At 35.6% G+C, this 26,346-nt stretch overlaps 1 protein-coding gene and 1 long non-coding RNA gene across 21 annotated transcripts; one reads left to right on the plus strand and one right to left on the minus strand.

Annotated features, from left to right (window-relative positions):
• The first annotated feature begins 3,049 nt into the window (after nucleotides 1-3,049).
• On the plus strand, nucleotides 3,050-17,164 carry LOC110726941. Of its 20 annotated transcripts, XR_002512433.1 has the most exons (14): nucleotides 3,051-3,368; nucleotides 3,674-3,709; nucleotides 3,788-3,916; nucleotides 4,021-4,113; nucleotides 4,436-4,605; nucleotides 6,006-6,170; nucleotides 6,254-6,516; nucleotides 7,593-7,794; nucleotides 7,911-7,973; nucleotides 8,911-9,157; nucleotides 10,408-12,085; nucleotides 15,136-15,280; nucleotides 16,237-16,322; nucleotides 16,399-17,164. It is a non-coding gene; the product is annotated as an uncharacterized LOC110726941 (long non-coding RNA). The 20 variants fall into 20 exon arrangements; XR_002512429.1 differs by having other exon boundaries at nucleotides 3,050-3,368; nucleotides 3,674-3,916; XR_002512437.1 differs by lacking the exon at nucleotides 3,788-3,916 and having other exon boundaries at nucleotides 3,052-3,368.
• A 2,681-nt stretch (nucleotides 17,165-19,845) lies between these two features.
• LOC110726942 (albumin-2-like) lies at nucleotides 19,846-22,534 on the minus strand. The gene is made up of 3 exons (XM_021906487.1): nucleotides 22,432-22,534; nucleotides 20,303-21,524; nucleotides 19,846-20,200 (listed from the first exon to the last, which is right to left on the minus strand). Exon 2 carries the CDS (start codon nucleotides 21,500-21,502, stop codon nucleotides 20,354-20,356), a length of 1,149 nt encoding a protein of 382 aa, XP_021762179.1. The 5' UTR covers nucleotides 21,503-21,524; nucleotides 22,432-22,534; the 3' UTR covers nucleotides 19,846-20,200; nucleotides 20,303-20,353.
• Nucleotides 22,535-26,346: the final 3,812 nt, after the last annotated feature.

Consider the following 26,346-nt stretch of genomic DNA (forward strand, 5'->3'; position numbering starts at 1 on the left):
CCAATTGAATAGGCCAAGTGGAGGTTCCATTCGCCCAAAGGCTCGCCCGACCAGGTAGGCTTCGCCCTGAGGCACGCCCGGCCGGGCGAAGTATAAAGGAGAGGCCGAAGCTTCGCCCTATCTCGTGCCCGATCGGGCGCGAGCGAAGATTAAAAGAAGAAAAGGGCGCGCCCGGCCGGACAAAGCCTTGCCTGATCGGGCGCGTGTTTTCAATAGGAATTTTGGCAATTTTATTTCTTCTTTAATCAGGATTTTTGAGCTTAAGTATAAATACGCTTTTTGAAGCGAGATTTGAGCACCTTCTTCCATGAGTTTAATTCCTTAGTTTTAGTTTTAAGTTTTTAATTAATACTCTTAGTTTATGCAATTCTTTACTTCCGTTTACTTTGGTAACGATTTATTCCTTCTTTATTTTAAGTAATTTAATTGCTTTGATTTAATATGTTTTGTTTAATTGTTTTGCTTAGTTTAGATTTTAATATGTGTGAGTAGTTTATTTTCTAGGGTTGTGGGGATCCATAAATAATATGAAGGGGTAATTTATTATTGTTGATTGTTGATGTTTCAGATTAATTTCCTATTGATTGATTTAATGCTATGCAATTAGATTAGGCCTGGTTTAATCATATGAGTTATGCAATATTGATTCGAGATTCGAGAGATGAGAATTGATGTTTAGGCTTAAATTAATTTCAATAGGCAGGTTAATTTATAAATGGTTAAGTCAAGATTCGAGATATGCGATTTAATACCGGTAGATTAATTATGTGATTATAATACGTAGCGAAAGCCTTTTATAATCTGATTAATTTATGCATTGATGATTGATCGTTGTGTTTTACCCAGGAGTTTTATTTATTGGTGAACCTATACCCTTGGCCTTTTATTAATGATTATTCCCTTAGTTTAATTGTTAGTCTAATTCCCACAATATAAATTGGTTACTCGATAATTTAGATTATAATGAATTAATTAGGAATAGAAAGACCTGTTTTTCTGTGGATTCGACCCTACTTCCCTATCTATTTTAGTTAGTGGTTTTAGGAATTACTTTTAATTAGGTGATATGACTTTAGCCTGTCAGAAGTCTCCTTGGATGCGGGGTGAAAGGCCCGGTCCTTCGAATCAGTGATCTTCGGGGTGTTTTTTATCGGATTCCTTTCCTGGCTGATCCCAAGCACTTCGTAATCAACGCCCGAGTTTTCTTCGCACAGCTCTGAAAAAGTCAAGAAAGCAACGATTAGCTTGATCGAAAGAGATAAGTGAACTCATCAGGACCGATGCTGAACATTTTAGGGTCTGGCTTCCTTAAGTATCGGGGGCCGCCGAAGTAATTTGGATGATCTTCGTCTGATGGCGCCCGAATCCAGATCCGCTGCCCCCTCCAATCCTTATCCGAGGTATCATTTGGATAAGTCGAAAGGAAACCCCTTTTGTCCTCAATCTGCCACCAACCAGGGCCCTGCCATTTATTGGACTAGGTGTTCGGGATCAACTTATGTGTGCAGCGAAAGCAGTGCACGCTCGGCTCAAGCTCATAAAATAAGCAGACCCAGAGGTAGGTCATTATCCTTCGGATGCTAATGGGAGTCAACTAAGCCAAAGAAATGTTGTACCTGTTCAGCAGCTTCACAACAAAAGAGTGGACGGTAAACCGAAGCCCGTACTGCAGCTGCCGAGTGTAAACCCCAATATATCTAGGTGGGGGACGACGAATTCTTTATTCGGCAGAGGGCATTCAGCACCAATACCCGTCCTCCTCCATTATGCCGTAGAACACCTCAAGTTGTTCGGCAAAGCAATACTTGGCATCGTTTTTGATCCACCATGAATAAAGCGCAGTCGTCATTATGCCTTCATTCTCCTGGACATCAGTCCACTCCCTTTCCTCGGGAGTCAACGGCCTAGATGCCGAGGTCGCACTTCGGCCAGAGATACTGGCTCCTTCCGAGTCTCTCGAGGGCATGCTGGAAATGGGCACAACCCTCAGCGCAGCTCCCCTTTGGACAACAACAGCTTCAGCCCTGACATTAGGGTTCTGGCCGCTGAGAAATGGCATCATTGCCAAAGGGCGATTCCGCCTCGGAATCAATTGCGGCATCTCCTCCTCCTCTTCCTCAACAATTGGTCCGGATTCCATGGGACTTTTTCCTCGGTCACTGGCCATTTTTGAGCAAAGGAAGTGCGAAAAATCGAAAAATTAAGAAAAAGGGGAAAGCTTTGAAAACCAGTGAAATCCGAACAAGTTTCATAGACAATTACCTCTATCAGACGTGGAATTCGCCGATCTATATGATCGGGGCAACGAACTTCAGTCTCAGTCTCGGGGTTGCAGAGAATAATTGAAAAGGGAAATCGGGTACGAAGTGGCGGTAGTGAAGAACGGGAATGGAGTTGCAAGAAATAAAGAGACAAAGTGGGAGGAGTGGTTTAAATAAATTTCCGGAACAAGCTTCTGGGAATCTGAACCGCTTAAAGCCCCACGAACTCAGCTTCAATGCAACCGTTAAACACCTTCTCAAAATTAACTACCCACTAAACCTTCCATCTTCCCTAATTATTCTCCCAAAAACGACATTTACCACCTCATTAACTACCTACACTCAAATTCAAATTACCATCATTTTCTTCCCTCCAATTTTGCAAGTCAAAACCCGACCCGTCATTCTTCCGAATCGAATTTGGGGGGCAAGTTGTTTGGATCCAATTTCACCTCAATTAGGCTAGTCCACAAATGATACAATTTAAAGCCCAAAACAAGGTTCAACTCTCCAAATTCAATGCCAAGTCAGTCAAGCCTAGTCAGCTTGGCAAGCCCAACTTATCCATCATGTCAAGGTATAAAAACCTCCAAGTAAGTCAAAGCAAGGGACTTCAATTCATTCACTCTCGGTAATCTTTTACTCTCAAAGCCTCAAGCAACTAATATTCTTGCACGACTCTAAATACATTACTGACTTCCTCGGCACAACTCCCCGAGGCCAGTTTATGTGTGTTTATTGTGCAGGAATCCCTCGGCCAACCGCAGCTAGGACCGAGACCAATCTTCCCCCTTCGAAAAGGGTCTGCCGAAGGTTCTATTGTTTTCATACCGAAACGATGAGATTAGCTTGAAGCCTATTATGTTTGTGTGGACCATTGTTAGTAATTGAGCTTCTGATTCCAGGAGTCAAGACAATTGCTAGCAGAAAGAATCTTAGAGGCGTCATGTGGATGGACTAAGTGATGAAGCAAAGTTCTCCAATGACTTTGATGTTGTCTATGTTGGAAGCAGCTGTTCCAGACTGGTCATTGATTGGGTTTTCGTTACACACATAATAAGTTATGCGTAGTGTCATACTCATATGATTACACTTATCTGAAGATTGGTATTGGTTTTTCTTCCGCTCTATATTGAAGCTTATATAGAAATTTATTGCTTCGAGTGATTGATGATCTGTTTTGAAGGAAATATGTGTTTTAATGGTGAACTATGAAATGTCTCCATACTTTCATTTCAATTGTTCTTGTAAAGATCTTAAATGAAGCTCATCATATGGTTATTTTTTTGCGACTCTGAAGAGTTTTGACTAATAGTGGAAGATGAGAATTATAAATTTGCATGTGGAAATTTACTACAGAGCAAAATTTGATTGAACGATTTTTTTATTTTTTTTTTAATTTTCCTTTTCAGGCAGGGAGCAAAGCAAGTTCAGAAAATAACATTCATGTTCGTCTTCTCTATTATCTCCATTTGGACCTTCGATTTTTTCTGCAAATTTTTATGTCACAAAATGTATTTTGGTAGGTACCTTTCTGGGATTAATAGTAACAAAGAATAGGATTAGAGTTTGTTCAGCTTGCAATTTTATGGGGACTTTATGGTTTTGGTTGGAGAACTTCTTTGGTCCTTACTAGGGTTATTGTTGCTTTGACTGTAGGCATCCTACCTCTATCACTTTTCGTTTCTTATTTTATATCAGTGGCATATTACTATTCTGTTAGGTTTTGATTATATGATTTTGCTGATTTTGTCCGTAGGCTTATGATGAGCTCATGAAGGCATTCTCAGAACGCAACAAGGTACTCGTATCATCTCTGTTGGTTGTTCCATCAAGTTCTAAAATACCTTAGGTAATTGTTGCTACCCCCTTCAACCTATGCTCCGTAAATTGAATCAGCTTCACTTCTTTGTCACCTAGCATAGAAACATTTGATCAGCCACAAGGTGGTGATAATGCTCTCAATATTAACAGGTTTTCATCTTTGTCTTACTAAGTAAACAGGTGTATCTGCCTTCTCCTGAGTGTCATATATGTATTCTAGACTACGTTGCTTTTCTTCAGTCATGATTATGGGGGATTTAGTGTTTTTTAAGATATAATTTTTGTAACTCTTTTGTCAATGACTATCACTGCTTGGATCATTTACACTTTCATGCCAAATTTTCTTGCAGTTTAAGACTGCTGCATCATAAAGGAGAAGCTACAGACAAATTGGTAAGCCAATCAGTGTCTCAAAAACTCAGCACATCTCAAGCTTTTGTAGAGAAACTATTGGAAAAGAGTCTTGCCAAACTCCAAGAAGAGCAATTGAAGCGAGACAATTTTGTGAGATCGAATTGGAGTAAGTATGTGTTTGCTGGGTTTCGAAGCATGTCTAAAGAAAATTATCAGCTACAAAAGGCACGTCTTAATTTGGTGCAATATGGTTTTTGATTTTGTGAAGAACTGAACTTTTTTTGTGATTGTATCATATTTGATCATGTTCTTAATATGGTGATATGTGGAATTTGATTTTGTGAAGAACTTACCTTCTTTGTGATTTTATCTTATTAGAATAATACCTTGTCATATTGTAATGTCGATTTCTTATTTGATTATAGTTTTTCCTTTTGTGGTCAAGGGAAACTGGTTTTAGTGTTTTATCTTCTGTTGGTATTCATGCAGTTGGTAAGGAAATCGTGGACTTGTGTCTCGACTGAGTCAGGAAATTAGCGGACAACTGAACTGGTTTACAAGGCTTCTTGGTATCAAGTCCTTCATAGCATCTTCTTTGTTATGATGACTAATGTTATGAAATGGGTACTATGCTATATATATGTGTTGTTCTCAATCATATGACTATGTTAATTATAGGAGACCAGCCACTGTCTTCTTGGTTATATGACTAATGCTATGAATGTGTCCTTTGTCCTTGGGTACAATCTATGGTCATAAATTTCTGGGTTGTTAATTGTGTGTGCTAATTTTGATTCCAATTTCTGAATTCTGAGAAGAGGTTGGATTGTTAATTGCTTGATTCCAATTTCTGGGCTGTTAATTGTTTCTGATTTTAGGATTGTTTGTTGGATTGCTGATGTTGGAGGTGGTGTTATGGGTTTTGGGGGTTTTCAATCTATTACTTCTATTTGTTTTTATTGTTTTTTTTTAATGCATATTGTTTCAATTTTCATTAGATCTTGGGTGATTTTACTGGGTTTAATTTTTTTTTTTTTTTTTTTGGGCGCTTTTTCTAGGTATAATTTTGGGCGATTTTTCTGGGTATAATTTAGGGTGATTTTTCAGTGTATAAACATATTTTTTAAGGATTATTTTTTGTTGTTAATCAGTTGATGTTTGAATCATATTCAACCTTTTTATTGTCTCGAATTCATCTTGATTGTTTTAGATGAATTTAAAACCCTAATCTTCTTTAAGTCTGCTGTCGTTTTCTGGATTATGTCATGGTTGTTAGTTTTATGCTTGAGCGCTAGACTGAATTGAAAAATGAGGGTTTATTTGCGTGTTGTTTTTGCATATATGAATTATATTGGCATATGCGCATGCTATGTACATCGGTCACACCGCTAGGATATGTTGTTCTCAATGATTTTAATGTAAATTGCAAAACTTTTGTTGCATTTAAATGGCTTGATGTATTAGAAGCTTAACCTGTGGTAGAATTGGAATGGAGTCGTTACTGTCGTGATGAACTGTTGCATATAACTTTTAGCTTCCTAAACTTTTCTTCTTTGAACTTGACAGGCATTGGGGATAATATCATTACAAAACCAATGTGTGTTTGTGGAGCAAGAGGGATACTTGCAGATCACCTTCTGCCGAACATGACACTCCGAGATACAATTAACCGCATCTTAGAGTCTGGTAGCAGCAGTTCAGATAAATCAGGAAGTGCTCTTCGACCTCAAGGTATATAGTAGTATTTATTTACTTATTTCTGGTTACCATAATATGTACCTCCCATTTTCTTAGACTCAAATATCTTGTGTTAGGATGTGGAGTCTGCACGATGTCCTCAACCTAGGATTTCATCACTCACTCCATCTGCTGCATCAAAAGGGGACCAAATGGCACCTTCAGCTGTCGCTGCCACTACCACAGAAATGCTTATGCAGTGACAGGTTGTGCGTCAAAGGGTTTGGTGGGTCCTGTCATTGGCCACTGATGAACATTGCTGGATCCAATGATTCATACCTTTTCTGCGTCACCCTTCCAGGAGTCTAAAGAGAAAACTGCAAGTAGCATATTGCCTATGGTAATTCGCATGATCTTTATATTTAACCAGAGTTAAGTTTCTTGCTTTTTTAAGTTTATGCTTCGATCTGAATAAGCCGACATGTTTGTGTCAACAATGGATCAGTGAATTTGGGTTATTAGTTCTTTTTTCTGGGCTTCTCATTTTCTTGAATTTTTTGCTGGATTAATTGTACATAAGGTGTTCGACAAAATGCCTGAACAACTTGTGTTTTGTACGTACAACTTGCCTTTTATCGTGGCTGATAAAAAGTGCCCCGTAACATGCTAAAACTCAGTGTTCAGCTGAAAGGTATTTCCATGTTTCTATTTTCTGAAATGTATTTATTTATATTAATTGCTCTCATAGTTTGGTTATCTATGCTTAGGTATATCGTCTATTGTTACTTTCAAATCCTTTGGAATCCAAAGCTTTCTTCTCCATTGGAATCCTCCCTAGCTTTGCTATTCTGCTTATTTTCTAAAAAATTGCTATGATGGCTATCCTATTTTGATGTACACTGAATTATGATACGCACTTCTCCTGGGGATGTTGGCATGTTGCTCATCTTTGGGGTGGCCCTTTGGATTCTATGCCAGAGTTCTTGTAACTTAGTCTTGTCTCCTTTCTGCAGCCACTTCACAAAGAGCTGTATAGCATGCATGCTACAGACTTCTTTGAACCCTCATTTCTCAAAGCAATACATGAGAATAACGAGGAAAGTTTTAGAAGCATAATGTCTGAGCCTGCACCTGGAATTTTCACCTTCAAAATGCTGCTATTTCTTACTGATTGAGATCAAGAATTTCGTGGCTGCACCAGGGTTTGGAAGCATATCTAAAGAAAATTATCAGCTACAAAAGGCACGTCTTAATATGGTGCAATATGGTTTTTGATTTTGTGAAGAATTGGCCTTTTTTTGTGATTGTATCATATTTGATCATGTTCTTAATATGGTGATATGTGGAATTTGATTTTGTGAAGAACTTACCTTTTTTGTGATTTTATCTTATTAGAATAATACCTTGTCATACTGTAATGTCGATTTCTTATTTTTGATGGATTCTGAATGTGATTCCATGGGTATAATAATGCAGACAGTAGACTAAAGCTAATTGCTGGATCAGCTGAAGGATACTCTGGACATGTTGATGGGAAACATAGGGAAGCGAGGATGAACCATCCTAAAGGTGCTGCTGTCGATGACAGGGGAAACATATATGTTGCTGACACTGAATATGACTATCAGAGAAACTCTTGCCTATGCTGCCAGATTGCAGGGTGTCGGATATCGTTATGGTTCGTCCATTTTCTATCTCTTTTGTGTAAATAATTAACAACTAATAAATATAATTGATACTTCAGAACTTATAGTAGTAGATGACTAATCTTCTGTTGTTCTGGAAAATATGCAGAAATGTTGGCTGAGTTATCTAGGAGGGAAAAGGAGGCTTCTTCTACTCAAGGGTTTGAAGAACGTAATACTACTATTTACTGGTATCACTGTGATGTTCTAGAATATCCTATCTAAACTGTGTTCCGATCTGTGCTTGATTGGACTGCATCTGTACCTTAGACCTTTGGTTAAATGAAAATGCATGGAAGCTGAGTAATGATGGTTGTAGGAGCTGTATGTAAATGGCCTTAAATTTCTCATATTAATGTTTAAGTTTAATTGGCTTCATAGTCACTGACTCGTTGTAGCTCAAAATTTTTGGGGCTTCTATGTAGGCACGAAAGCCTTGAACAAAACTCAATATGCTGTCCCTAACAGCCCAAAATCCGGAGAGAATGTTGCGTTTATTACAGTATTCACCATCTATAATTCTTCTGAAAAGAATGTTGAGAAGAGGTTATCTGGTTTAGTGACGATTGGGAATACTTCGTACATGCAGTTGGAGAGGCCAATAGCTATCTTAGATTCATTTATTAACTTCATTCAGGCATGCATCTTCTGGATCTAAGTTATAGTAATAGTGATTATGAGTGCGTTCCATCTCAGTGTCTTGTAAAATTGGTTTAAGGTGCTGATAATACACTTATAAATTTTAGTTGAAACAACAATTTGTTGCTACTTGTATTCATCATGCTTCCTCAGTCACTTCATAAAATTAAAGGTAGTTACATAAGCTAAATTTTAGTTAAAAGTGTGTATCAGAAGAGTTTGTTGTTAATATGCTCTTTAAAAGATTCTTAAGCTATGCACCATAGGTGCTTAAATTACTACCTAATTTAAGGCTAATCATAATTTAGAGAGTGTAGCTTCATAAGGGGGCTCATCCTTTAAGAAATTGCAACCAAAAACTCTACCAAAGCCTTTTGGCTATCATTATAAGTATATGGATTAGAAAAACATAGCATATGCACTCTAGAATTCCTCAAAGCTCTTTAAATTGCATCTGCCTTTTTGTGCAGGTTGGTTGGGATAGATGAGTCAACTGCTGGTGAGAGACAACCACGAGTTTCAACAGCTACAAATTCATTCTCAGAAGCAGCAGCATCAGTTTCAACACCACCAACTTCATCAGCTCCAGTAGTATCAGTTACAGCAGCAGGAATCAACCCAGCTGCCTCAACACTCTGATTATAAGATGAGACCATCGATCCCGTTACCAAAAGAAAATGCATCAGATTCCAAATCTGGAGCATCAAAGGATTAAAGGTCATAAAATCCTGCAGTAATTATTAGTAACTTTTTTTTTACAGAAATTAAATTAACTTCATTGCCTTCATCAGCATGGACAACTATTAGTTGTTTATGTCTTCTCTTATACACTGCAGGTTTACTTTTCAGGCATTGTATGTATCTTGGGATTTGTGACTTGTCTTTGGTGTATGTTGTAGGCTTTAGCTAAGTCCAAAGTTCCAAATTGTTTGGCAGTTTAATTATCGTTAGATGGCTCCCTTATATATAGTTTAGTTCTTGTACGGAGGGTCATTTTATCACTAATATGATACTTTTTTTTCCCTTTCTCTAACTCAGATATATTGTTTTCTTGCATTCTCCCTCTTTTCGAAGAATGTCAAAAATCTCGAAAAGGGTACTCTTTGATTTTTGTAATTTTGATTTTAATTTTAATTTTATGTAAGGATTTTTATTGCTTAATTTTACAATTAAATGTATAAAGTTTGGTGCTTTGTTGATTATACCAGTGTTTGGAATGCGATGGATGTGGGTTTTTTGCGTGTATGATTGAATGCTTCAAGTGTTGTATTACTGTGTATTCAAATCAATATTATTGTAATAGCGGCAGAAAGCAGATGTAGTCAAGGCTTTCATAATTAGGTTTCCAGCTGTAGAGCACAATCTTCAAGTACCCATTTCCCTAATTAGTTCATTTTGTTAGATATTATAATTGGATGTTGAAAATGTTGTTTCCCCAAAATCTTGAGGTAAAGTTGGATTAAGTGATGCTTGGGGAAGTTGTTTTGTGTCTTGATTTTGTATACTCTTATGTGGCTAGGTGGTATTGGCAATTTTGATCATTGGAGTTAATGAGTTATGCTTTATTTTGGGCATAATGTTCTGTTTCTGATGGCATGCTTTATATGATCTTCAATAAACTTTTCATATTGATTTCCATGAAAAGTGGTGTTAATCTGTATCGAAACTTGGTCTGGCGAAGGAGGGTAATGCAGGTTGATTTAAGCTCTTATGAAGTAAAACAAGTCGTTAACATTTTATTCAACGAGATGAAAAGGCATCTGTTCTTTCAGACTCCGCCTTTTTACTTCATTTTCAACTTCCTTTCCCAAATAAGAGAAACTGTTTTCTCTGAATCGAGTGGAATTGGCCTTTCTTTTCATCTGAATAGTCATGTATCAGCTTTCAGTTCATTGAAAACCATGCTTTCATAAACTCGTAGTGTTTATAATACTAATATTTGGGTGTATGTTCCTATTTTGTGGCAGAAACAGATAGAAGAGGATGAAAAATTTTCAGAGCAGCAGGCTGAGGCTCTGAAGACCCATCATCAGAAGATGGAGACGATTAATTCTGTTTTAGCTGATGGCTCTTAAAAGCATCTTGCGAAGCGTTATGGGGAATATCTCACTTTTGAGTGATGATACTGGACTTTCATATCGAAGCTTTTGTATATAGAGGTAGGATAAGTTTGGGAAACATTAATGTTGACCTTGTTTTAGGTTGCTTGCAATCGCTTGTCTGAGTTTAAGCTGCAATTGCTTATCAGCTGTACATTCATGTGGATATGCTCTTCTGCATTTTATTCTCTTTTTAGTTTCAAACATGATGTCCTTTCCATCATTTGTTGTATGTAGGTATGATATTAAACCCAATTTAATGGTGCTACCTTTTCGTCCAAAGTTTTGTAATCAAGCTATACTTTGTTGCTGAATTTGTGCTTCAGAGATGTGAGTTATCTGTTTTCTCGTTTTTTCCAGATTTATCACAGGTAACTTGACATCAAACATACTGAATGTGAGCTCATTAGTGAAATAAAGGTTCAAATTGTATCGGTGTGCAAGTACCTATCGCTTTATCTGTTTCAAGTCTTTTCAACCATGAGTAACTGAAAAATGATTTTGATGGTTATAGACAAACGAAGGGGTGTTGGTTTATCATCTCAGACATGTTACTTGCTGTGTCCCAATAGTGATTCCAAGCTTTTAAATGCACTCCATGATTTAAGCTGTTCTCACTCCATTCATAAGTGAGTTTTGAAATTTCAGGCTTTGGTGTTGACACACAGATTTTTTAGCTTTTCACTCGTGGTATTTTTCATCCTCTGGCATACGTCAACGACTGGAGATACCAATATCAATACCAATATGAAGGTTAGCAATTTACTTATCTATGAACAATTCTTCTGGAGTGCAGTCTTCATGATATTTGGGATCCTATGACACAAGCTTTACAGATTGGTTCTTTTTGGTTTCCCTTTGGATGCATAGGTTTCAATTAATGTGCCTTCAGGACATGATCAAAACTCTGATGTTGGTTATGCCAATGTCATGCACTCAGGTTGGGATACTCATTCTTGGTATTACATCTCAGTGAGAATTGGCCTATTCCTTTGGGTATGATAATGTTACATCTTAGAGGGAAATTTTATCTCAATCTGTGATATTATACGAGTCTAATATATCTGCATTTTTGGGTATTGAAAATTGCTTATTGAATTTGATTACTATCTCTTCAACGTGGGCAAGAGTGATTGATGTTATGGATAGTGAGGTTAGTTACTATCCCCTTGATAAGTTTTAAATTTAGACTTCTGTGAGATTGTAACTTGGACTTATATCCAGTCAGGTTCAATATTGTTTGGGTTTATTGGTGCGGGTGCTACACTTGGTCAACTGTTTGGGTCATTGTTTGCAACTGGATAGGCTTGGATGGGATCTTGTATGTAGTAGTCTGTTATTTCCGTAGTACTTGCTGTGGATTGTATTGCTCACATAGCCGTGATCTCTTTTGCTTTCAATGGTATTCATAGTATCTAAGTCCTTATATTGTACTTCTTTCAGTTTTACTCCTTGTATCTGCTTTCCTGATGGAACTAGCTGCACAGTTTTCTAAAGGAATCAGTCAAGATGCACCTCATCTTTCTGATGAAGGCACGCCAATGATGTAAGCTTACATGTCATTTTTGGTTTTCTTTTATAATTCACTTGTTCCAAAACTCAACAGTATGAATTGATGATATATTTATATACATAATAAATCATCTATTTTTTAATAACTTATATGGAGATACAAACCTGGATCTATGAAGAAATTACATGCTAATCCAAGGTCAAACATTGAATTAAGAAATTTGGCAAAGCTATCCGTTGGGAATATAGAAGTAAGGTTAAAAATTAGAGTTGTTAAAACATTGGAGTTTGATTATCTACTTTTTCCTTTCACCTTCCAAGATTTGTTATACTCTACCTTCATATTTTGCAAATGGAGGGGTGAGGAATCTTGCGTGTTTAACATAGAAATTCCTCGTTTTCAGCATATTTCTTGCACTACCTATTTGTTTATTATTCTTGTTATGCCTTTTATGTTTGTCATTCTCTTTAACACTTCAAGTATATTTTGGCATATCCTTGGTCATATAGTCTATATTTAATCATATGATCCATTTTTAATGCACCAATATACAAAATATTATTCCATTACTCAATTTCTTCATTTCATAATCCATTTATACTTATTGCTAATATCTATTATCTTCTCTAATATACTCTTTTGTCTATTGCAAAAAGTTTAATCACTTCATCTGTGCTATTCGGTCACCGAGTGGATAAGAAATTGAAGGAAATAACTCTATAGTTCGTCCCTTCATATTTTACTACTTATTCAGCTTAGGTTGTAATTGTAATCAATAATTGTAACTTCTCCTATTTTGAAACAATTATGCATAGTTTATACTAACTTACTAAACGATTTATTACCAATAATTCATTATTGCATCCATAATATAAAATTAAAGCATATCAAGGTTGAACACGGTGTGCGATATCTTCTAATTTCCTCTCTTGTCTGTTGTAGAATTAACAGAGATCATTATCTTTGCTATTAAATCAGGAAGTAGATGAGAAAATGAAGGAAATAGCTCTACTATTCTACCCCTTATATTTAGCTACATATTCTACCAAAGTTATAATTGTAATTAGTAACTAAAATTTCCCCTATTTTTGGAACAATTAAGCCTAACTTACTAAACAATTTATTACCTAGCTATAAGGCTATAGCCCATTATCACATCCACTATACACAACATATCAAAGTTGACCGCGGCCAGTTAGCTGCCAATGTGCTGATTAGCTGTCAATTATATTATATTTGTAAATTGTAAATTAGGAGCTTTAGGGGCGAGAATGAGACCAAGGGACGTGAGATTAAGGGGATTATGGGGAGAGGGGATGGAAGCAGGGATTGGTCCGAGATGAGAACAAATTTTGGGTATAAGTAAGGAAATGTAGCTAGAGATTATCCTCTGAACATGCTTTGCACTGTAAGTAGAGACAAACCTGGTAGATAGCAGAAGTGAATGATGGCTGAATTGATTAGAATGTCTTCAAAGATATAAATTATGAGGATTAAGAAAAAAAGGGGAGAAACACAGGGTTTAGGGTAAAATTGGAAACCTTGGTGCATGTTATTAGGATCTTTGGTTTCTGAGTTTTTATGAGATTAGCTCTCTAAAATCTGCTGGAGTTTTTTCAGTTGTATCTTAGGAGATTAACTGCCAATTATATTGTATTTGTAAATTGTAAATTAGGAGCTTTAGGGGTGAGAATGAGATCAAGGGACGTAAGATTAAGAGGGTTAAGGGGAGAAGGGATGGAAGCAAGGATAGGTCCGAGATGAGAACAGATTTGGGGTATAAGTAAGGAAATGTAGTGAGAGATTATCCTCTGACTTTGCACTGACAGTAGAGACAAACTTGATAGATAGCAGAATTGAATGATGGCTAAATTGATTTGAATGTTTTTAAAGAGATAAATAATGAGGAGTGAGAAAAAGAGGGGAAAAACACAGGGTTTAGAGGAAAATTGAAAACCTTGGTGCATGTTTTGAGGATATGTGGTTTGTGTGTTTTTATAAGATTAGGTCTCTGAAATATGATGGAGTTTCTTCAGTTGAATTTTTTGAGATAAGCTTCCGGTTATAGTATATTTGTAAATTGTAAATTAGGAGCTTTGAGGGCGAGAATGAGATCGAGAGACATTAGATTAACAGGGTTAAGGGGAGAAGGGATGGAAGCAAGGATAAGTCCGAGATGAGAAGAGATTTGGGGTATAAGTAAGGAAATGTAGGGAAGATTATCCTCTGAACTTGATTTGCACTGTAAGTAGAGACAAACCTAGTAGATAGTAGAAGTGAATGATGGCTGAATTGATTTGAATGTTTTTAAAGAAATAAATTATGAGGAGTGAGAAAAAGAGGGGATAAACACAGGGTTTAGAGTAAAAATGAAAACCTTGGTGCATGTTCTAACATTTTTTGGTTTGTTAGTTTTTATGAGATTAGCTCTGTGAAATCTGTTGGAGTTTATTCAGTTGAATCTTATGAGATTAGCTGCCAATTATATTATATTTGTAAATTGTAAATTAGGAGCTTTTGGGGCGAGAATGAGATCAAGGGACATGAGACTGAGAGGGTTAAGGGGAGAGGGGATGGAAGCAAGGATAGGTCCAAGATGAGAACAAATATGGGGTATAATAAGTAAGGAAATGTAGTTAGAGATTATCCTCTGAACTTGCTTTGCACTGTAAGCAGAGACGAGACAAACCTGGTAGACAGCAGAAGTGAAGGCTTCAAATAGGTTTTGCACCATAGAATTTACTATGCTTCTTTCTATCAACAATTATGTACACCGACGGATATTCAATTACAAGAGACTATTACAATTGTTGTTGAGAAAAAACTTGTTATCATGTAATGTAGCCTTTTCTAAATGCACTGATTACTTAAAGACTCGTTATCATGCGTAATTATATGCTGCTATAATCTATTGTGTCATTGAAGTACTACTTAGCCATATAGACCATACCAAAGTAGACCGCGGCGTGCATTGCGCGCCGTGGGATACTGGTTCAATAATGGTTCACAAGCTAGTTTAATTGTCACCTGATAAAAATCCTTAGTTGATTCTTAACAAGTGCATTGCTTGGGATCACGCTTAGAGGATACTAGCGGATCAAGGGAAGATGATCTATGATTTGGAACTAAAGAAAAAACAGCCTGATTGGTATAGCAAGGAATCAAGCAAACCACAACATTGATAGATAAACATAGCTGATGAGTAAACTTGAGGAGAAGAAGTAACAGGTGTGTTTCTTTTGTACTTTTTGGCTTTATACTAGACTGGTATTCTCATTAATAAAGATTGACTTTGACGGTCGACCAATTATTGATTACTACAATGATCAATCAGTTATGTGCTCATTTTCTACAGCAGTTGCTGTAGGAAATGAGCACATTAGATACTGTAGAACCTTATATTCTGCCATAATCATGCTATTGTAACCTCCCCATTGACTCTCCCACCCTCCATTTTCAGCAGTGATGGTTGTGGGCCTCGTGGCAGTGACTGTTGAAGTGGTTTAAGGTTGTGGGCTTTCTGGCAGCATTTAGGGTAGTTTTACTTAGTTGATGTAGTTAAGGAATGGTGGCAGTGGATACAAGTGAAGTTTTCGGCTAAATTATTGACGATTGATTGAGGTGTAAGTTTGTTGGTGGAGGTGGTGTCAGTAGTGTGATAGGGTGTGTTATATAGTGGCCAAGTTTGTAGAGTAATTTTGGAAATTGCATCCCATATAAACACACACACACACACACATACAGTATATTGGTTTTCTGTTTTTTTTTTTTTTTTTTTTTTTTTTATTCATCTCAAGAATAGGAAACAAGAATGTGGTGAAGCAACACTATGGGATTGGGGAGGATAATTTCTTTTTCCTTCATGAATACCATGCATCAAACAGCCCCATAGTATTGTTGCTAAGTGAGCTAGCAAACATTATCCATTAATTTTCTTTGATTCAAATCTATAGCTTATGTGGAAAGGAGAAATAACAAAAGTTTACATTTAGTCGTTAATATTTTGGAGGTTCTTCCTACTCAACTGTTGACCATCACGTCATGCTTATCAAGCTGCTTTTGGTTGAATGCACTGTTACCCTTCATTTCTTTTTACAGAAAATTTTGGATCCATTATCAATAGGTTTCCTGCATAATCCATAGATATTGGGAACTTCAGGATAACTTCTGAATTCCATATGCAGGAAAATGGCCTGGTCATAATTTTCCATACATAAATTTCAGAAGCATTTTCACGCTTGGAGATCAGCACTCCGCAAGCAAAATCGAGGTACTCTTATATTAGCATTATGGTGCTGTGAGAATCTGGTTTGTATACATCTATCTAAATTATATGACTGTTGCAGGCTTACCAAAACATCCAACATATTCTTGGATTGCTACCGACTGATATTGCTAGCAAGTCTGGTGTAGCAAACTGGGGGCATCTTGATGAATTCGTGGCTCAAAAATTTAGTAGTGAAGGTGATTCGTAGACTTGTTATTTTAGTCTTTGTTCTCTTCCTCTGGTCGAAGGCGTTAATGTAGATGCAAAAGATACTGTTCAGCCTATGTTATCATCTACTGCATCCGGATCTAGCAACGCTAGGTTGTGATGAGTGAGAATACAAACTGATTCTACTTGATTGGTATTTGCACCTTATTCGTCTTTCCTCTCCATGTCACAACATCTCTATGTTTCAGGGACCCTTTTTCCATACTCTCTGTACCATGTGCTGATGTGATTTTAGTTTTAGTGCGCAGGTGATTGTCTGCAAAGTATATATGACTACAATTCTTTGGACTTTGAATTTTGAAGGGAGATTTCACAGCTAGGAATATTTTTTTTTTTTTTTTGTAAATTAGATACGACAAATGTAATGAATAACATCCTTGAAACTTTGTTCCCAAAACCAATTCATCCAAAGTCGATTAGTAGATACAGGAACAAAGCATATTGTAACAGTTTTCATTTCTTTTTCTTTTTTGTTTCCTTTTCCATCATTCTTCTTCTCTTTGTTTTGCTTTTCATTTTGGTTACCTGTTTGGGAACCATATGTTCATATGAGCTGTTTGTATGAGTATCTGCATATATGTTTCACAATCCTAAATAGAAAGGAAATTGTTTTCTTATTTCTGTCACTCTTCTCCATAGACATTTTTGAATTAATATCTATGTAATTGTTCATATTTTGAGGCCAAGAGGTGGCCATTTTGGTATGTAAAGATATAAGATCTGTTGACCTGCACAAACAGCTACTTCCCTTTGTCCATCTACAGTCAACAATTTCCACTCTGCAATATCCCAAATGTTTGAAAAGTGTAAAAAATGATTTCATTTTACTCTCACAACTGCATTCGCTCCCATTATATATTTATTCATCAATATCATTTGAGTACTTAGAAGAAGCAGTACTACTTCCTCCGTATCTAAATGTTTGCAACAAAAGAATATTATATTTTTCAAAAAAAAAAAAAATACCTTTTTGTTGCGGATATTTAGATACGGAGGAAGTATATATTTTTGCCTTTCATTTCGATTGAGTGTTTAGGCACTAATTCTAATGCGACAAAATTATTGGACTAGAGAACAGCTATGGTATATACTTGAACAACAGGCATAAGATCCTTGATATTACACCGTCTATAGAGATAGTTTATGCATTTTGTGTTGAACCTTCATATCCTCACCAAAACTGAATAGTGGAGACGTGTGATGTAAGAGGTGACGATTTGAATGAATGATATGGTGAAATTAAAGCGAGTCCTTCGTTGTATTATACTTGTATGAAGGTGGTAATTATGCAAGAAAAAGGCGCCAAATGACTCGCTTTTCCATCCTTATTAACCTGGCTAATCACCAACATTATCACAAATTCTAAACGATATCATTAACTCTTGCATAAATATGTTAACGACTACTAACAAACGCTTAACTACGAACTTATATTTAATCCGAGCATCAACGACGTCTAACAATTTCAATAAAGCAAACAACCACAACAAAATCTAATTGTCAACAATGAAAAAATCGGCCCATCAATAAGGGGAAAAAAAAAATAAACAAAATAACTCATTAACCCCGGGACAACGCCCGGGCTCATAAACTAGTTATTACTACAAATATTATTACTAAACCTTTTATCACTAAATATTTGTCAGGTTTTACTAGTATAAATCAAATACTAAAAATGTGGGAACAAAACCTAAAACAGTATATATTATAAAAATTATACAACCAAAACAATACAAACGATTGTATTCAAACCAAGCACTATTAATTCAAAGAATTACAGAAATTGCAATGAAATTAACTAATATGAAAGATTATAAACTTGCCTCACTTCCAAGCCTTTCAAATGAATATGAATATGAGAATTTCAATGACCACGTGAGTCTCAAACCTTGATACTTTGTCTTAGGCGTGTGAAACACTTTCCTAAAGAGATTAATTTCCCCCACAACGGTGTTTGGGTTTTACTGGAAATTCTCTTTGAGATATAAAAGACAACACTACGATCTTAGCACTATGAATCGTAATTAGATGATAAATTCTCAAATGAAGACTTAATTGATAGAGTTTTTAATGAAGAGATTGCAAGTTTCTTCAATGAAAAGTGTGGAGAAAAAACCGGAGAGGAAGAGCTAGAAAACTGTATATCTTCTTTCTTCTTTTAATTTTTCAATAAAAAGAACAAAAACCGCAAACTGTCGCGGGCCGCGGGCGAGGCTTCCTTGGCCGCGGGCGCGGACAGGGTGAAATCCAATTCACCCTCTGAATTCTGGAGAAGGCTGGCCGTGTCCTTGGAGAGGGCTCTCCCCAGCCACCGCGGGCGCGTCACCCCTTGGAGAAGGCTCTCTAGACATACACTCTAAATTACTAACAATATTTTGTTACTCTAAAAACTAATTCTAACGCTTCAAATTTAAATAGGCGAGTATATATATAACCCGAAAATCACCGACTCTGATGCGCGCCGTGTGCAGCTAGACATAAAACCATAATCATAACTCTTTGCTATTAGTCAAATCGGTTGAAAAGGCGACAATCGGACCCACAAAGGCACCAACTAGTTCTAAGACTTTTAACTTAACCAATTCATATCAGAAAAGTACCACAATGTTATTCACAATCACCACCTTGTTCGTGATCAGATTAATTCACATTTAATAAAAACATACTCAACCTTATTCGGTTACACAGTAAAATTACACACAAGAGTAAATTAATAACCATACCTAATTAAATCATGCAACGATAGCAAAAATAGGGGTGTCCATTATTCGGATAAAAACCGAAATCCAATTCAATCTAAACCGAATTATTAATTCGGATCGGATCAGATCGAATTATTTTGAAAATTCAGATTTTCGGATCGAATCGGATTGACCTTGTTTGGATCCAAAAAATCCGAATTAACCGAAATATGAAACCATGTCTTCACAAATAAGGATACTTTATATAAATCATGTAAAATTATGTTGATAATCACATTAATATAAAATTATGTAAAATTATGTTTTTAATATTTGTATTAATCTTGTACAACTACCTATTTAAGACTAAGCTTTTTATAATTGCATTTTCATTTTTATAATCACTTTTATCCCTAAAAATTTGCAATATATTTTTAATTCGGATTTTCGAATCGGATCCAAATAACCGAATGTTAATTCGAATCTCAATCGGATTGGATTCATGCGAAATTCGGATTGGATTGGATTTGAAAATCAAAAACCAAATATTATTTCGAATTGGATTGAATTTGGCCTAAATCCAAACCGAAAACCAAATAGATACCTCGAAGCATAAATAAATTAAAAGCCCACGATCAATAAAACAAGCCAACGAGATTCAAAGGTTTGATTAGTATTTCAAAGACATTAGTTTAGCTGTGTTTGGTAAAGTCTAAACCCAATAGCAAAACTATTATGTTACATAAACTGATGAACAATAACATAAAAACTGGAATTCTACCACAAGAGAAATAAAGATCCTAAGATCACTACTTCAAACGTTTGAAACATAAATACCCCGTTACTTGCTGTCTTTTGGCAAAACTAAAGTGAATCATCATCCGCCATGCAGCATGAGCCTGTCTAACAGTATTTCAAAACATGACCAGAAACCCCAAGCAGCAACCTCCAGCATTTCATGATTTCGCATACCTAGCATAAACTTAAATTATTCATAAATGAATGAAGCTAAACAAACAGAATAGAAGAAGCAAACTAAACCACAAAATTACCGAACTCTGAATGCATACCAACCTTAAGTGCTAGAATCCAGACCATAATCAGAGAAGTCACATAACCTCCTATTTAAGGCTTCAAAGTCGTCAAAAGGACCATCAGTATATTCCAGTGATGCCTCATTGGGGCCAGGCATACTCTTAGAGCTACTTCCTGAGGCATCAGGAGCATAATCCTCCACCTTCCTCTCAGAACTATTTCTTTCAAGAGAGTCGTTTGCAAGGGGAACACGGTGGAGAAACCCCCCGCGAAAATCGGTTTCCATGTTTTGGGCTGTATAGTTAAAGGGTTTTCTTTATACTTCTGGTAAGGCAGATAACTTACTAAACAAGGCCAGTTGGTGGGTACAATTTCCTCAGGACCTGCAATTATGCGGCTTTCCTTGGCTTTAGAGTCAAACTCAATGAGCACATAAGTGTTATCTTTGAAGAAGTAAAACTGATTAAATTTGTGCGAAGCAAAGGCAGATCCAATATCACTTTCAAACGGTGTGTTGCACAAGCAAGTGAACTCGTCTGTTATGCGACCTTCTTTGATGAGGGTTAACTGAGACTGATTAGCGTAATTAACGAGGGCGTAGTCGGAGCCCTTAAACAAGTAAGCTTCATTAGGCACGGTGGATTCACAAGCAGCATCCAAGTATCCCCGAGAAAACTTTGTATCATCTGGAGACATAAACCACCCTCGCATACCTTGAAGTTCAAGAACCTGACCCTCATTGTCAGAGTCATATTCTATCTTTGCAACCCATGTCCTCGAAAAGAGAAATGCTTTATTAGTACCGTAACAACCAAAAGCAGCATCAACTCCACCTTCACGAAATCCAGTACAACCATAAAGTTCATAAAAACCATCAATGAGCAAGAGTGGGGATTTGGTGATGACATGATTCTCATTCGCTTCTTTTTGTGAGTAGGACTGGGCATCATACTTGACAACAAAGTAATGAAAACCAGTGAACATAAAGACTTCATTGGTGCAGCTGGAGCGGAATGCAGCATCAATGTAGGATTCATCTCGTGGTTTCCTAAGCATGTAACGACTATCCTTGTGCCAAGGAGGAGTGAGAATTCCATCTGAATAAGGTGGAGGCTGTTTTCCATTTTTACCAGCAAATGATCTGAACCTTTCTGTATAAAGCTTCAATATCCTACTCTCAGAACTCTCAGAACTCTTCTGTTCATGAGCAGCATCATCATCATGTGCAGTACCTGACATTATTAAGGGATGGATCAAGTTCCTGCAAGATGAATTATAAAGTTTTTAAGGATGGGTTATGAAATTAAATAAATAAAATAAATACACGAACAAGATACTAAGAATGTATGTTTGATCAATGAAAATCGACAAAACATGAAAGAAATTAAAAACACAAACAACATTTAAACCAAACATGCCCACATTCAGTGGCGGGTCACTACCGTATACTAATCAATAATGCAAGAATATTAAAAAAGCTAATAATTTGTGGTGGAGGAGAAGGATTTTGTGAAGGAGGAGGATTTTGTGGAGGAGGAGGGATTTTCGGACCAAAGAAACTTGTGATATCACATAATTTTTCCTTTTCATTCTGAAAATTAAGTTACATTATCAATTAGATTAAGAAAACCACAATTGCTTCAAAAATCCAAGTTAATTATACACACTAACTTGATAATAAATTATAGCTAAAAGCCTAAAACACTAATAGTGAGCTTACCACTGAACATATACAAATTCAAGGCAATTATTCAGAATGACTAATCACTATATCCAATTGACCAATTCTAATATCAATTTCAAAAAATCAGAAATGCAATTTTCCAAACTAATCAATTCCAAAAAAAATCAGAAACCCTAAGTTCTTAACCCCCTAATTTCATAGATTAAATATGAAATCATCAATTTTACTAGCCCATTGTCAATTTATGATATCAATTTCAAAGAGAAAAAAAATCAGAAATTCAATATTATCAATTCTTAAAAAATCAGAAACCCTAACTCCCAAATTTGATAAATTTAATAACAAATCAACAATTTCAAAGAACATACACACTAATTGACTAGATTAAATAGCATAGACAACTCAATTAAGCACAAAATCAACCTAACAAGTCAACAATTAGTGTATAATACGAAATTAAAAACTTGAAAATCAATTAACTTACCTAGATCTAGAAGGCTGTAGGATTGGAGTGCGGCTGTGCGGACGTGCGGTGGGCCACTGGGCTGTGGGAGGTGGCTGGATGGTGCGGCGGCAGCGGTGTGCCGGCAGTGGCGGACCCAGGAATTTCCGACTGGTGAGTCACAATCGATAATCAAATATGTAAAAAAATTTTTTTACCAAACAACCAAATAATAGTACTAAAAAATACATCTAAATATTCAAACAGTACAAAATACAACCAAATGTTCATATAATACTACAAAAGATAATTAAATAGTAATGCAAACTTATTACAATAGTTCTCGACGAGTTTTCATGTTTTGATATCGATTTATGATATCTTCCATGCTAACATTCAAAAACAAATCATTCTCCAAATAAGTAATTAAACAATCATTCAACATTTGATTTAAAATAATCACTCAGGCACTCAGCAAGTCAGCACTTCAGCATTATCATTATTATCATTATTACCCATAAAACAAAAACTTAGAATTCAAACAATATAGATTTAAAATAATAATAATCATAATTGTGAAAACTAAATAATAGCAGAGACAAAGAAAAGCTTAAGTTTGATAAAATCTGGAAAATTATAATCTTACTCGTTCCACTTCGCTAGAAGATCGTCCGTAAACTTATCGAGGTTAGTGTTATCCCATGGATCTGCATCCCGAAACTCAGTTAGAGGAGGAATAGAACAAAAAAGACGAACAGGGATAGAGTCATCCATTTTTCTTTAAAGTTTTTTCTCAATTTCTATTGCTTCTCTTCGATTAGGGTTTTCTGGAAAATTTGAGAGGAAAGAGGTTTGCAATTCAGTAATCTAAACTGCAATTTTATAACCTGCAAGTATTTGGAGTCGGTTTTGGTTTTAATCTTTTTTCTAATATCAGGCCTCCTGTTTTTCTTTCCTTTTTCTTTCGAGCAATAAAAATCTCAGCCCTTCACTACCCTTTTCCTGTTATTGTCCACCGTCCACGACTCCACGGAGACGGAGCAGGCGAAGAGAACGGTGGCTGGGTGGAGAACTGGAGATGAAGCGAAGAGGCGAAGAGAACTAGAGAAGAAGGCTAGGGTTTGAACTTTGAGGAAGCGAGGAAGACAGTAACTCGGGAAGCTAAAGAAAGTTTTTTTTTTTTTTTTTTAAATAACTTAAAAATTTTTTTGGGCCCTCCAGGCACAAGCCCAGGTCCGCCACTGTGTGCCGGTGTGGGCGTGTGACGATTTCCGTGAGAATGTGAGAGAAAGTAATGTCACTGTTTTGTTTTTTTTCCCTTTCAAATTTTTTTTTCCCTTGCTATTTCGTTCGGCCTTCCCGTTGTTTTGTTTTTCTTAAATTTAATTTTATTTTTTGTACTAGGTCACGTGACCCACCGTGACCAAGGGTGGGTCCGCCACTGTCCACATTATTTATTTTTAATCTAACAGTTTCATCAAGAAGTAAATATTCAACCTTAAACTAACAGACCTCAATAGTGCTAACAAATGACTATCGAAGAAAGACACTTCACTAACAGCGGCTGCACAGGACGGATGAAATACAATAATAACATCGTAGTGAAGAAACGGAACAAAAAATCAAATGTAATACACAAGCAACTAAAATTGAAAAAATTCACCAACAAGAACAGAAAAACGTTTAAGAAAATTCGAGAAGAAAGAAACAAGAAACAAAAAAGCAATCTTTATCACTACATACATTTATATAGAAATTTAGTAGACTTTAAACCCAAAAATTCTTCAATTCAATGTAATTAAAGACTCCAAAAACAATAACAAAAAATCTGAAAATTTATTCTTGCAATTAAACTTTAAAGTTTCAAACATTATAATCATAAAATAACCACAACCTTTGTTTAATAAAATTAGAGACTTGAAACACATGAAATCAATACAATTTAAACCCAAGATTAAAACTTTAATAATCTAAAAATTTATTTTAAACATTAAACCTTCGTTAAAAATTAAAAACTGCCCGAAAACCATATTTAGAGGCCGAATTTGGCCACTAGAAGGTGGTGCTCAGTACCAAAGGTATAGAATTTTGATTAAAACGCCGTTTACACTTGAAAAACACTATTTTTTTTTGTAAAAATTAGACGAGTTAAAATCTAAACGTGATTAAAAAATTAAGAACGGAGATCATAATTTGATTATGGAAAACTGAAAAAAAAATTATGCTTAACTAATCATTAAAAATTCAATTAAAAACAAAATCCCCAAATTAATTGATCATTAGAACCCTAAAATCCCAATTTAACTAAATTAAAACCCTAGGTTTAAAATTACAAAATCTGAAAATTAAAACAACAATTATAATATGAAATTATTAGTTTAAAACATCAAAAACATGATTTTTATACTAAATAAACTAATTTCAAGCAATAAAAACCAAAACCCAAAAATCAATTACATAAGCTTTATGAAAATAATAAGAAATAAAGGAGTAAGAAAATAAGACTAACCTTTTTATGTGGGGGAAAATTTGGGGATTCATGGGATATTTATAGGAGAGAATTGTATGGTAGAATTGAGCCTCATGAAAATAATGGGCCAATTAAATAAACAAATGGGTAAGACTTTGTTTTTATCATAATTGATACGGGGGATTACAATCTACCCTTCTTAAAAAAAGTTTCGTCCCCGAAACTTAACCCTAAATCCGTAATTTCTCAAAATTATTCAAACTTTTGTGGTTTGTATTGCTGTAAATTGCTTACTTCTCAACATATATATTCAACAAACTGAACTTATACTCGATAAATTCGTACTTGGCCAAAGTTTACATACTTTAATAGCATGTAAACACAGCAATATTATTCAATAATTAGCAAAATCATGCAAACTTAAGCAATAAATGGCATAAATGAGGTAAAAAGCGCGAAGTTATATCTCATTCTACCCCTCTTAAAGAAAAGAGTTACGCCCTTGTAACTTACCTTAAGAAAAGAGTTAAGTGAAACAAAAAAGTACCAGTAATCACATCTAAGGACTTCTCAGCCTAGATCTCCTCCTTTGCCCATTACAGACAAATGCGCGGGAATGTTGTTCCTTCCCTGATTACCATTGTTGCCATTAATAATATTGTTCCCACTATTATTACCAATCCCAAACTTCCCATTCTGACCATTCAGCCCATTACGCTTTCCTCCCTAGTTATAGAAATTACTAGACCTCTGTTGGTTATTTCCACCATTCCCACCATTTCCTTGTTGGTTCAGCTTGGTGTAACACTCATACTCCTTATGCCCTTTCTTATTACAGAACCTGCAAGTCACTAAATTCCCATCGTAGTCTCTCCCAAGGTGGTTCTTACTACACCACTTGCAAAATCAGGGGTTGGGGTTGGGGTTCACGGGGTATTAGCCGTGTACTTTCTAGAGGCATGAATTATGCCATTTATTGCTTAAGTTTGCATGATTTTGCTTATTATTGAACAATATTATTGTGTTTACATGCTATTAAAGTGTGTATACGATTGTGTTGAATATAAATATGAGTTTGTTGAGTATATATGTGTTACGAAGCAAGCAATTTATAGCAATACAAATCAAAAGTTTTTGAATAATTTTGAGAAATTATGATTTTGGGTTAAGTTTCGGGGACGAAACTTCTTTTAAAAGGGGTAGATTGTAATCCCCCGTATTTTTAAATATTTTATAAATGAAATTTTATTTTATTTATAATATTTATTCGTATTTTTCCAGAATTTAATTTTAAAATTTTCAAATTATTAATTTGGGTCAAAAAATTATTTTAAGCTAAATTGTTTTATGAACCTATATCCTACAATCCATTATCATAAAAACAAAGCCTAACCCATTAGTTTATTTAATTGGCCCATTATTTTCATGAGGCTCAATTCTACCCTACAATTCTCTTCTATAAATATCCCATGAATCCCCAAATTTCC

This window comes from Chenopodium quinoa, unplaced genomic scaffold (genome assembly GCF_001683475.1).
Source record: "Chenopodium quinoa cultivar QQ74 unplaced genomic scaffold, ASM168347v1, whole genome shotgun sequence".
Lineage (NCBI taxonomy): Eukaryota > Viridiplantae > Streptophyta > Magnoliopsida > Caryophyllales > Amaranthaceae > Chenopodium > Chenopodium quinoa.